The 13,601-nt window shown below is 42.0% G+C and overlaps 1 protein-coding gene across 1 annotated transcript in view; it reads left to right on the top strand.

Moving 5' to 3' along the window:
- LOC101616995 (elongin-B-like) overlaps positions 1–10,679 on the top strand; it is a 29,570-nt gene extending 18,891 nt beyond the window's left edge. The window contains exon 2 of the mRNA XM_045138668.1: positions 10,263–10,679. Within this exon, the coding sequence (XP_044994603.1) occupies positions 10,263–10,616 (354 nt within the window). The 3' untranslated portion in view covers positions 10,617–10,679. The remainder of the gene's footprint in view (positions 1–10,262) is intronic.
- Positions 10,680–13,601: the final 2,922 nt, after the last annotated feature.

The raw sequence follows: 13,601 nt of genomic DNA, 5'->3' as shown, positions 1-13,601 counted from the left end.
GAGTGTGTGTGGATATGTGTGTTTGTATGGACATGCTAGGGTCTCTTGCCACCTCAAATGTAATACTAGACACTTGCACCACTTTTTATGTAACTGGATTTACATAGGTGGCTGGTAATTGAATCCAGACCCATTGGCTTTTCAAGGAAGTGCCCTTTTTTAATATTTTATTTTATTTATTTATTTCAGAGAGAGAATAGGAGAGAGAGAACAGGCATGCCAGAGCCCTCAGCCATTGCAAACAAACTCTAGATGCAGCTGGAGAAATGGCATAGTGGTTAAGGCACTTGCCTGAAAAGCCAGTTCCCTAGGATCCATGTAAGCCATATGCACAAAGTAGTGCATTTGTTTGGAATTCATTTACAGTGGCTGAAGGCCCTGACACACCACTCCACAGGTTTTTGTGGGTACAGGGGACTCCAACTTGCATCTTTAGGTTTTGCAGGAAAGTGCCTTAATCACTGAGCCATCTCTCTAGCCCCAAGCAAGTGCCTTTAACCACTGAGCCATCTCCCCAGCCTCATATTTGGTTTTCTTTATCCAAAGAGATAATCAAGGAATAAAACCTTGCTTCAGAGAGGGTGCTATAGAGATTAAATGAAGCAACACACATATAATTCACATTATTACTTGGAGCATAAGAAACCTTACTACTTTGCTTTTGGTTTTTCAAGGTAGGGTCTCAGTCTAGCTCAGGCTGACCTGGAATTCACTATGTAGTCTCAGGGTGGCCTTGAACTATTGGCAATCCTCCTACCATTGCTTCCCAAATGCTGGGATTAAAGGCTACTAGAATAAAACATGTCACTGTACTGTTTGAGTTAAAGGTTTAGCTCCATTGTTCATGGGCTATGTGATAATGGGTAAATTATGAGACTTTTTTGAGCCAAAGCTTCCCCTGTGCATAAAATAGAGTGATAATTTTATGTATCTTAGTGGCTGTGGTGAAGATGAATGCTTCAAATGGAATGCACAATAGTACACATGACAAACTTAATCCTCATCACAACTACTTGAGATGCACAGCATTTAGCTATCTTTGGTTATAACAGTTATATATTTGGATCTTGTGCTTTTTATCTCATCTCACATAAGGCCTGTCACACAGTATGTAAAAGTGGTACAAGTGTTTGTTGATGTTAAGATGTATTATTGGGCTGAAGAGATGGCCCAGTGGTTAAAGGCACTTGCTTTCAAAGCCTGACATCTTGGGTTCTAGTCCCTAGTAGCCAGGTAAAGCCAGATGCACAAAGTGGCACAAGCATCTAAAGTTTGCAGTGGCAGAAGACCCTCATGCACCCATTCACTCTCTCAAATATATAAATAAATCTACAGATAATTATGTTTTTAAATCATTATTTATGATACCTGGCATATATAACATGTACAGTGTTAGCTGACAACATTGTCAAGGAAGTCAGGTGTGATTTCTGGGCTTTCATCTTGGGTCATTGCACAGCCAGTACTTGGAATAAGTAATATAGCAGTAAGAGCACTACAGGATTAGATCTTGGTGGGTGGCCTCATCAGAAGGATCAATCATCTTGTTCCAGTGGGTATGCTACAAGAGGAAAGACTTTAAGTCAGGGTGGAAAGATGGCTCAGTAGTTAAAGGCTATTGTTTGCAAAGTCTGGCAGCTTGGGTTGAATTCCCCAGTACCCACATAAAGCCATATGCACAAGGTGGCACACGTGTCTGGAGTTTGTTTGCAGTGGCAGAAGGCCTGGGTGCATACATACTCTCTCTCTCTCTCTCTCTCTCTTTAAATATTTTTATTTATTTATTTATTTGAGAGAGAGAGAGAAATAGGCAGGGGGAGAGAGAGAGAGAATGGGTGCTCCGGGGCCTTTGGCCATTGCAAACAAGCAAGAGACATGTGTGCCTCCTTGTGCATCTGGTTTACGTGGGTCTTTGGCTTTGCAGGCAAGCACCTTAACTGCTAAGTCATCTCTCCAGCCCCTCACTCTCTCTTTGCCTGCCTCTATGTCTTTATATGTCTCTCTCAAATGAAGAAGGAGGAGGAGGAGAAGGAGGAGAAAAAGAAGGAGAAGGAGAGGGAGAAGGAGAAGTAGAAGAAGAACAACAATAACAATAACAACAACCGGGTATGGTGGCAAACACCTTTAATCCCAGCATTTAAGAAGCAATGGTAGGAGGATCACCAATAGTTCAAGTCCACCCTGAGACTACATAGTGAATTCCAGGTCAGCCTGAGCTAGAGTGAGACCCTACTTTGAAAAACCAAAAGCAAAAAAAAAAAAAAAAAAAAAAATACTGGAAGAAAACCATGAATTAAATATATTGGGTACAAAGAAGGACCTTGGAGAGTCTGGGAATTAGGTATTAGAGCATTCAGTGAGATTTTGGAGTTATACATTTAAAAGACTGGCTTATTCATAAGCAATGAGAACATTTTTGCCAGGCAGGTTATATTTAAAAAGTTAACAAAGCTGGGTGTGGTGGCACACGCCTTTAATCCCAGCACTCAGGAGGCTGAGGTAGGAGGATTGCCATGAGTTTGAGGCCACCCTGAGACTCCATAGTGAATTTCAGGTCAACCTGAATCAGAGTGAGACTCTACCTTGAAAAACCAAAAATAAAAAATAAATAAAAAGTTAACAAGATAGACATGGGTATAATGATCTCACTTTGTACACCATTTACACACCGCAATTATCTGGCATAAGAAGCCACAAACTGGGTGTGATGGCACACATCTTTAATCCCAGCACTTGGAAGGCAGAGATAGGAGGATTGCTATGAGTTTGAGGCCACCCTGAGACTGAGACTACACAGTGAATTCCAGGTCATCCTGGGCTAAAACAAGGCCCTACCTCAAAATAGGAAAAAAAAAAAAAAAAAAAAAAGACAACCTGGAGACCTGATTGTGAAGGTCTTCAATAGGCTATGCTGAAAAGTGACAGAGATCCAGTGTTGCCTTGCTTTAAGAGAAGTATAATCTGGTCAAGATGTGTGGCTCATGAACAAAGTATAGCCTTGAGTTATGTAGCATTGGGAAGATGATCTTACGACACAAGTGGTTTATTTGTGCAGAGAAGACACGGAAACAACTGGCTATATAAGTCTAATGTACAGGCAAGATGTTAGGATGGAAAATATAGTTTCTCACAGACTCTTTGGGAAGAAAGAGAGGAGAGAATGCTCAAAACTCACCATTAGGGAATGGATAGAGGAGCTGGAGGCTGTTGAAGAGAGGAGACATTAGAGAAGGAGGTGGATGAAACAAGAGAACCAAGTTGCTAAAGCTATTGCAGGGAGGGCTTTTCCAAAAGGAGAAGTGTTACATTTTGCAGATGGCAAGTAGGAAGATCCCAAAGTGGTCCTGGCAGTCTCTGTTAGATTGTGCAGATGGCTCAGCAAGCAAGTGAAAGCGAGGTTCCAAAACTAATGATGGAGGCTGTTCTTTCCAGAAATTTGACTATAAGGAAAGCAAGTGAATAAAGGGTAAGGAGAATGCAGGGTCAAGGAAAAGACTTTTTCAGTAATAGAAAACTTCAAAGTGAGACTAAGAAAAGCAATAAAAGCAATTCCTAGAAGATGGAAGGTAAAATGGCAAAACCTCTACCTCACTTTGTGACAATAGCAAACCAGTGCTGATTGAGTACTTCCTAAATACTCTTCACATATTCATTAATCCTTATTGCCACTCTACAGACAAGACCTCATCTTACAGAAGAGGAAACTAAGGCACAGACCAGTTAGTAACTGGCTTGAAGCTCTATAGCCAGTAAATAGCATAGACAGAATCCAATCCTCACAGTGTGATAGAACAGGTGCACCTAACATCAGGCAACTCTGCCCAGTTCTGAAGACAGATCTGATAGCATAAGGTGCCTGCTTTGCCCAACAGGAGGCTTGTTACTTCCTTGAAGAAAAGGAATGGAAACATGTTGATTAGTTTGGAGACTGAGAGTGTATAAACACTTAATGGTTCTTCTTTCCCACCCTACCCACTCCTCTCCACCCTCAAGGCAAATAGAACATTTATTGATGCTGGAAGATGGATGAGTCATGGCAGAGACTAGCACTGAATAAAAATACTTTAAAAATATTTATATTTATATTTATTTGCAAGCAGAGAGACAGAGAAATAGAAAGAGTAGGCATGCCATGGCCTCCAGCCACTGCAAATGAACTCCATATGCATGTGCCACTGTGTATTTGGCTTTATGTGGGTTCTGGAGAATCAAACTTGGGTCATTAGGCTTTGCAAGCAAACACCTTAGCCCCTGTGCCATCTCTCCATCCCAAAAATACTTTATAATAATATAGTACTGGAAGTCTTAGCCATAGCAATAATGCAAGAAACACACATAAAAGGGATACAAATTGGAAAGGAAGAGATCAAGTTATCATTATTTGCAGATGATTCTGTACATAAAAGATCCTGAGGACTCTACCAGCAAATTCTTAGAGCTGATAAAAACCTACAGCCATGTGGCAGGATACAAAATAAAATCACAGAAAACAGTAGCCTTTCTAAATGCTAACAACAAACACACAAAGGATGAAATCAGAGAATCACTCCCATTTACAATGGCATTTAAAAAAAAAGTACCTTGGAATAAACCTAACCTAGGAAGTGAAGGATCACTACAATGAAAACTTTAAAACACTCAAGCAAGAAATTGTAGACCCTAGGAAATGGAAAGACATCCCTTGTTCTGGGATCTTAAGAATCAATATTGTGAAAATGGAAATCTTACCAAAAACAATTTACACATTTAATGCAATCCCCATCAAAATTCCAATGGCATTCTTCATGGAAATAGAAAAAACAATCCAAAAATTCATTCGGAATCACAAAAAATCTCGAATATCTAAAATAATACTGAGCAACAAAAATAAGGCTGGTGGTATCACCACACTTGATTTTAATCTATATTACAGAGCCATAGTAACAAAAACAGCATGGTACTGACACAAAAACAAACATGTAGATCAATGGAACAGAATAGAGGACCCAGATATAAGTCCAGGTACCTATAGCCACCTGATATTCATAAATAAGCCAAAAATACTCACTGGAGAAAAGACAGCCTTTTTAGCAAATGGTGCTAGGAAAACTGGATATATATCTGTAGAAGAATGAAAATAGATTCTTCTCTCTCTCCATGCACAAGAATTAAGTCCAAATGGATTAAAGACCTCAACACCAGACCTAAAACTCTGAAACTGCTAGAGGAAAAAGTAGGGGAAACCCTTTAACATATTGGTCTTGGCAAAGACTTTCTGAATATAACCCCAATTGCCCAGGAAATAAAACCACAGATTTACCACTGGGACCTCATGAAATTACAAAGATTTTGTATGGCAAAGGACACTGTGAATAAAGCAAAGAGGCAACCTACAGAGTGGGAAAAATTCTTTGTCAGCTATACATCTGATAGAGGATTAATATCTAGGATATACAAAGAACTCAAAAAAAAAATCATAAGAAATCAAACAAGCCAGTTTAAAAGAATTGGCTATGGAACTAAATAGAGAGTTATCAAAAGAAGAAATACAGATAGCATATAAGCATCTAAAAAATGTTCTACAACCCTAGTCATCACGGAAATGCAGATTAAAACTACATTGAGATTCCATCTCACTCCTGTCAGATTGGCTACCATCATGAAAACAAATGACCATAAATGCTAGCGAGGATGTAGAAAAAGAGGAACCCTTCTACACTGTTGTGGGGAATGCAATCTGGTCCAGCCATTATGGAAATCAGTGTGGAGGTTCCTAAGACAGCTAAAAATAGATCTACCATATGACCCAGCTATAGCACTCCTAGGCATATATCCTAATGACTCATCTCCTTACCTTGGAGATACTTGCTCAACCATGTTTATTGCCACTCAGTTCACAATAGCTGGGAAATGGAACCAGCCTAGATGTCCCTCAACTGATGAGTGGATAATGAAGATATGACACATTTATACAATGGAGTTCTACTCAGCAGTAAAGAAAAATGAAGTTATGAAATTTGAAGAAAAAAAAAAGGATGGATCTGGAAAGGATTATACTAAGTGTGGTACCTCAGACCCAGAAAACCAAACATTGCATGTTCCCTCTCATATATGGATCCTAGCTACAGATGACTGGACTTCTGTGTGAGTAGGAAGAAAACTCAGTGGCAAAGGCCAGTAAGCTAGAAAAGAAATATAAAGGGAAGAGAAAGGAAAGAAGGGGGGTACTTAATAGGATGGTATTGTATATATGTAAGTAGAAAAATAGATTAATGGGGGTGAGATGGCCCATGTGAGGTCACTGAGTAAAGGAAAGGTGGAGGGAGGGCTAATCAAAATCTAAGAGGATATAAATAAATCATATGGAAACCTACTTTTTTGGACAATGGGCACTCAGGAGCCATATAATGTTGCTAGAAAATTTTCAGTGCCAGGGATGGGATACCTTCCAGTGTGTTGTTGGCCAGAGAGGTCCCTGATACCCCCGAATCATTACAGGCCATTGCCAAGGCCCTTGGTTTCCCACTAGGAATAGATGGTAAGACCCTATTGCTGAAGACTCCAAGTACTTCGGCTGCAAGGCCACTGAGAAATCCTACTGGCACTGAGCTTATAACCTTCTCCAAGTAGACCAGCTTACAGAAAGGTGGAAGAAGCCATTCTGCATGCAGTTCAATGGGACAGAGAGAAATCACCATGAAGAAACTCCACAGTGGACACTGCAAGTCTTATATTTTGCCAGCCAGCCCAAATGAGCCAACGGGTGCAATAGTGGCACGTCTATGATGATGGAAACCAACTGCCCTCTAATTGGGCTGGAGACCCGCTCCATGGGAGGGAACACATCCCTGATATTGAAAACTTAAAACATAGGTAGTCATGAGCCCTAGGGTTGTAACATCTGCTGCTGTCTGGCTAAATGTATATATTATGCTTATCAAACTGCCCAGTAGGTACTTCTCTTAATGTTCATACCCATATATTAATGCTACTCTCACTTTTGGTGGAGAATCTTCTCTTTTCAGATGGCAGTGACCTTAGGATAATTCAGAGGGCATTCTGGTGCTGGAGAGAAGTGACAGGAGTGCTCAGCACTGCAATATCTCTGTCACACCTTCCAAGGCTCAGGGTCTATTGCGGAAGAGGTGGCAGAAAGAATATAAGCGCCAAAGGAAGGATAGGAGTCCTTACAATGTGCTCCCCCAAGACACAAAATGGCCTGGATATCCATGACCTCACAGTGCTTGAGACAACCTACACAAGACCATCATAATAGGAGGAAAAGATTATGACATCAAAATAAAAGAGACTGATTGAGAGGGGGAGGGTATATGATGGAGAGGGGATAGTGGGGGAGAGGAGGGGATAACCATGGCTATTGTTTACAATCATGGAAGTTGTTAATTATAGAAAATTAAAAATAAAAAAGACGTGACAGAGGAATGCTCAGCACTGAAACATCTCTATCACACTTTCCAAGGCTCAGGGTCCATTGTGGAAGAGGTGGCAGAAAGAATGCAAGAGCCAAAGGAAGGGTAGGACTCCTTACAATGTGCTCTTCCAGACACATAATGGCCATGGGATATTGTTTACAATCATGGAAGTTGTTAATAATAAATAAATAATAAATATACATATTAATTATTTATTTTATTGAGATAGAGAAAGAAAGAGGTAGAGCGAGACAGAAAGAGAGAATGGACACACCAGGGCCTCCAGCCACTGCAAATGAACTCCAGATACATGTGCCACCTTGTCTATATGGCTTATGTGGGTCCTGGGGAATTGAACTAGGGCCCTTTGGCTTTGCAGGCAAATACTTTAACCACTAAGCAATCCTCTCCAACCTCCAACCAATTCTTTTTTTTAATAGTATTTATTTATTTATTTATTTGAGACAGAGAGAGAGTGTGAGAATGGGTGCACCAAGTCCTCTAGCTAACTCCAGATGCATGTGCCACTCTGTGAATCTGGCTTACATGGAACATGGAGAATAGAACCTGGGTCCTTAGGCTTTGCAGGCAAATGCCTTAATCACTAAGTCATCCCTCTAGCTCCCAACCAATTATTATTATTATTTTTTTTATTGGTTTTTCGAGGTAGTGTCTCACTCTAGTCCAGGCTGACCTGGAATTCACTCTGTGTTCTCAGGGTGGCCTCGAACTCATGGTGATCCTCCTACCTCTGCCTCCCGAGTGCTGGGATTAAAGGCGTGCTCCTCCAGACCAGGCTCCCAACCAATTCTTTATAACAATCTTACTTGGGGGAGAATATAATTTTATTTCATTACTTTCTTTTTTAAATTTGTATTTATTTATTTTTGTGTGTGTATGTCAGGATATCTTGCCACTGCAAACAAGTACCCATTTGGCTTTATGTGGGTGGCTGAGTAATTAAACCCAGGCCAATAGGCATTAAAAACAATCATCTTTAACCACTGAGCCATGTCCCCAGCCCCCATTACTTTCTTTAAAATATTTTTGGGTGCTGGAGGGATGACTTAGTGGTTAAAGCGTTTGCCTGCTAAGCCAAAGGACCCAGGTTCGGTTCCCCAGGACCCATGTAAGCCAGATGCACAAGGGGGTGCACACATCTGGAGCTCATTTGCAGTGGCTGGAGGCCCTGGTGTGCTCTCCCTCTCTCTCTCTCTCTTTCTGTCAAATAAATAAATAAATAAATAAATAAATAAATAAATAAATTTAATTTTTTTGTTTTTTTTGAGGTAGGGTTTTACTCTAGTCCAGGCTGACCTGGAATTCACTATGTAGTCTCAGGGTGGCCTTGAACTCATGGTGATCCTCCTACCTTTGCCTTCTGAGTGCTAATTTGTTTTTCTCTTTCTCTTTCTTTTTTCTTTTCTTTTCTCTTTCCTATCTTCCTTCCTTCCTTCATTCCTTCCTTCCTTCCTTCCTTCCTTCTTTCTTTCTTTTTTCTTTTTTTTTTAAAATTATTTATTTATTTATTTGAGAGCAACAGACACAGAGAGAAAGACAGATAGAGGGAGAGAGAGAGAATGGGCGTGCCAGGGCTTCCAGCCTCTGCAAACAAACTCCAGACGCGTGCACCCCCTTGTGCATCTGGCTAACGTGGGACCTGGGGAACCCGGCCTCCAACCGGGGTCCTTAGACTTCACAGGCAAGCGCCCAACCGCTAACCCATCTCTCCAGCCCTCTTTCTTTTTTTCTTTCCTTCTTTCTTTCTTCTTGTTTGTTTGTTTTTGTTTTTTTGAGGTAGAGTCTCAGTCTAACTCAGGCTGACCTGAAATTCACTACATAGTTTCAGGGTGGCCTCAACTCATAGTGATCCTCCTACCTCTTCCTCCCGAGTGCTGGGATTAAAGGCGTGTGCCTCCGCACCCAGCTTCTTTTTGTTTGTTTGTTTGTTTTGTTTTGTTTTGTTTTTGAGGTAAGGTCTCAACTGTAGCCCAGGCTGACCTGGAATTCACTGTGTAGTCTCAAGGTGGCCTCCAACACACAAAAATCCTCCTACCTCTGCCTCCCAAGTGCTGGATTAAAGGTGTGCACCACCACACCTGGCCTGCTTTTTTTTTTTTTTTAACTGATTGACTAAAATTCCACATTCTTCTTTATCTTTATCTGTTAATGGACGTATAGGCTAGTTCCATTTTCTTGCTATTGTGAATAGTGTAACTATACACTTGAACATGCAAGTACCTCTGTGGTTGAACTTTAGATATACTCCCTGATTAGCTGGGCCATATGGTAGTTTTCTTTTTAGTTTCTTGAGAAACATTCACACTAATTACCTTAGTGGCCATACCAGTTTACACTCCTACCAACAGGGGTTAAGAGTTCTTCTTTCCATATACTCTTCTCAGCACTTGTTGTCTATTCCCCTTTATTTTCATGATGATAACCATCCTGAGTAGAATGAGATGGAATCTCAGAAAGCAGTTTTTTTTTTTTTTTTTTTTTTTTTTTAATTTATTAGAGACAGAAAGAGAGAGTGTATGAGAATGGGCATGCCAGGGCTTTGAGCCACTGCAAATGAACTCCACACACATGCACCACCATGTGCATCTGGTTTATGTGGGACCTAGAGAATTGAACCCAGGTCCTTAGGTTTTGCAGTCAGGTGCCTTAACCACTAAACCAGCCCCAGAAAGCAGTTTTAACTTGCATTTTTCTGATACTTAAAATTTTTAAGGGCGCGGGGGAGGGGCGGCGCGGCCGGGCCGGGCCAGGTCGGGCTGGGGCGGCGGGGGTGGTCGGGTGGGGAGACGACCCGCAGGCTGCTGCTGACACGGGCCTGCCGCCCCCTAGGACGTGTTTCTTATGATCCGGCGTCGCAAGACCACCATCTTCACAGACGCCAAGGAATCGAGCACCGTGTTCGAGCTGAAGCGCATCGTCGGGAGCATCCTCAAGCGGCCGCCCGAGGAGCAGCGGCTGTACAAGGACGACCAGCTCCTTGATGATGGGAAAACGCTGAGAGAGTGTGGCTTCACCAGCCAGACGGCGAGACCACAGGCTCCAGCCACAGTGGGCCTGGCCTTCCGAGCAGATGATGCCTTCGAGGCCCTGCGCATTGAGCCCTTCTCCAGCCCTCCTGAGCTTCCAGAGGTGATGAAACCTCAGGACTCAGGAGGCAGTGCCAATGAACAAGCTGTACAGTGAGGGCCCCAGGCCCACTTTGAGGCCCATTCCTCCCTACCCCCAATAAAAAGAGATTTGGGTGTCTGCCTGGTGGTTGCTGCCTCTTTCTGTGCCCTCCTTCCCAACTCCAGGCGTCAACCTGTGATGGGTCCTACTCCGTCTTCCACCCCCTTCAGGCTCGTGCCAGATTGCCTGCCATGCTGCCAGCTGAAAACGTATCCCCAGACCGCCACTCACACTAGCCAGACGCAGTGACTGAGAACTAAAGATCCTGAGCCGGCCTGTCTGGTTAGGGATGAAAGCATCACGCTCGCCCACCACGCTCAGGAGACTTTTTCCTGCTCCAGCTCTTTCTGGATGTCAGAAAAGACCATCTTTGCAAAACACGTTCTATGAGAACCACAACCTAGAGGAATGAATGTGTCCACTTCCCAATTACTTGCAGCTTGGGGACTTGTGACCACAATTCAAGTTAGTTCCCCATCTATTTCTGTCTTTCCACACCTAAAAAATAAAGTATACGGACCCCCCAAAATTTTTTTTGAATATTTTTTGTTTTTCTTTTTAAAAATTTTTTTCTTTTAATTTTTATTAGCATTTTCCATGATTGTAAAAAAATATCCCATGGTAATTCCCTCCCTCCCCCCCACCTGCTTTCCCCTTTGAAATTCCATTCTCTATCATATTACCTCCCCATCACAATCATTGTACTTACATATATACAATATCAACCTATTATTTTTTGTTTTTCAAGGCAAGGTCTTACTGTAGGTCAGAATGACCTGGAACTCACTTGATAGCCCCAAGCTGTCCTTGAACTCTTGGCAGTCCTCCTACCTCAGCCTCCTGAGTACTAGAACTAAAGGCATTGTGCCACAACTTTCAGCTCTATTAAGCAATTTAAAAATTATGTAAACTGCTTATTTATTAATTGGAATTTTTTTTTTTTTGAGGTAGGGTCTCACTCTGGTCCAGGCTGGCCTCAAACTCATGGCAATCTTTCTACCTCTGCCTCCCAGGTGCTGGGATTAAAGGCCTGGCTTTGGAATATGTTTCTAGTGTTTAAATTTTGCAGTTTATACATACACAAAAAATTTTAAAGCTTCACGCCTTTAATCCCAGCACTTGGGATGTAGAGGTAGTAGAATTGCTGAGTTGAAGGCTAACCTGAGCCTACATAGTGAATTCCAGGTCTGACTGGGCTACAGTGAGACTCTACCTCAATAAAAAAAAAAAAAAAAAAAGCCTAGTGTGGTGGCACACGCCTTTAATCCCAGCACTAGGGAGGCAGAGGTAGGAGGATCTCCATGAGTTCAAGGCCACCCTGAGAATACAGAGTGAAGTCCAGGTCAGCCTGGGCTAGATTGAGACCCTACCTTGAAAAACAAAAAGAAAAAGAAAAAATTGTAATTCAGTATAATATAGTCTAGTCCCCCATACCTGAAATACAGCTGGCAAGGATTTTCTGGGGAAGGGTATTATTGATCCCATTTTATAAATGAGGGAACTGAGGCGCAAAGCAATTATTTGTCTAGGCACACAGATAATAAGTGGCAAAGCCAAGATTTAGATACCAAGTAATCTTGGGTCAGAACACTTGTTCTTAATCATTCACATTGAAAAGATGACTGGACATTAGTGTTAAGTGATCTGAAAAATTCTGAAATGCATCTCTTAGAAAAGTAAACCCCTCTCTTCCTCTTACTACTCTTCCTCCTCTCTTTCTGTCCCTCTCTTCCTCCCTCCCATTCTCTCTCCCCCTCTCACTCTTCCTCCTTCTCTCCCTCCTTCTTCTCTCTCATCTATTAAGTAGCCAAGATGATCTATAACTCATCCTCCTGTCTTAAATTCCCTTCTCCCACCATGTTGGCATTCCACACCATCAGAGCCTTTCTGTAGTACTGGGAACCATGCAGTATGCTATCTACCAAGGTAAAGCCCAGCAGAGCAGGAAAGAGATTATAGACAGGTAATGGAGCACCATCCTTAGATTTTCCCTTTGCCTCTGAGGTTTCCTCTCTGCTTCTTAAAGCTGTGCTTCTTTAAGGCTTCCTGACCTAAGAACACAATGGATCTTCACAATCCTTCCAAACAACACAGTGTCTCCTTTACTGCTATTTCAATTATTGCCATTGTTAGCAGGAGCTATTGGCTACTATTGCATTGGATATTTGGGTAATTATCTGCCCTGCTTTACTGCCAGCTGTCCCAGTTTCTTGTAATGAATGCAAAGTAGAAGTAGGAAAGGTGCAGGCCTTTCATATATTTTCTTCTTTAAAAAAAAACAAAACTTTATTTGTAATTTGTATGGGGGTTCCAGGGTCTCTAGCCACTGCAAACAAATGCCAGATGCTTGCAACACTTTTGGTATCAGGTTTTATGTGGGTGCTGAGGCAGGGTTTGCAAACAAGTGCCTTTGACCACTAACCATCTCCCCAGCCCCAAATCATATATTTTATTCTTTAAAAATTTATTTATTTAAAAGAGAGAATGGGCATGCCAGGCCCTCTAGCCACTGCAAATTAACTCCAGGTGCATGTACCACCTTGTGCATACGGCTTACGTGGGTACTAGGGAGTAGAAGCTGGGTCCTTAAACGTTGCAGACAAGCACCTTATCTGCTAAGCTAACTCTTCAGCCCATATTTTATTCATTTTTTTCTTTGCTTATAAGAGAGAGGGAGGAAGAGAGAGAGAGAGAGAGAGAGAGAGAGAGAGAGAGAGAAAATTGGTGTGCCAAGGCCTATAGCCACTGAAATCAAACTTCAGATGCATGTACAACCTTGTGTGCGTGTGTGATCTTGTGTGCATGTGTGACCTTGTGCATATGCATCACCTGTATCTGGCTTATGTGGGTTCTGGGGCGTCAAACCTGTGTCCTAAGGCTTTGTAGGCAAGTGCCTTAACTGCTAAGGCATCTCTCTTGCCCCCATATTTTATTCTTATACAACCCTTGGCTTTTCCACTTTGCATTCCACCACATACTACAAGCAACATTAATGAGAAA

The sequence above is a fragment of the Jaculus jaculus genome, chromosome 19 (assembly GCF_020740685.1).
Source record: "Jaculus jaculus isolate mJacJac1 chromosome 19, mJacJac1.mat.Y.cur, whole genome shotgun sequence".
NCBI lineage: Eukaryota > Metazoa > Chordata > Mammalia > Rodentia > Dipodidae > Jaculus > Jaculus jaculus.
The sequence above is the reverse complement of the archived record's forward strand: the minus strand, read 5'-3'. Positions and strand labels throughout refer to the sequence as shown.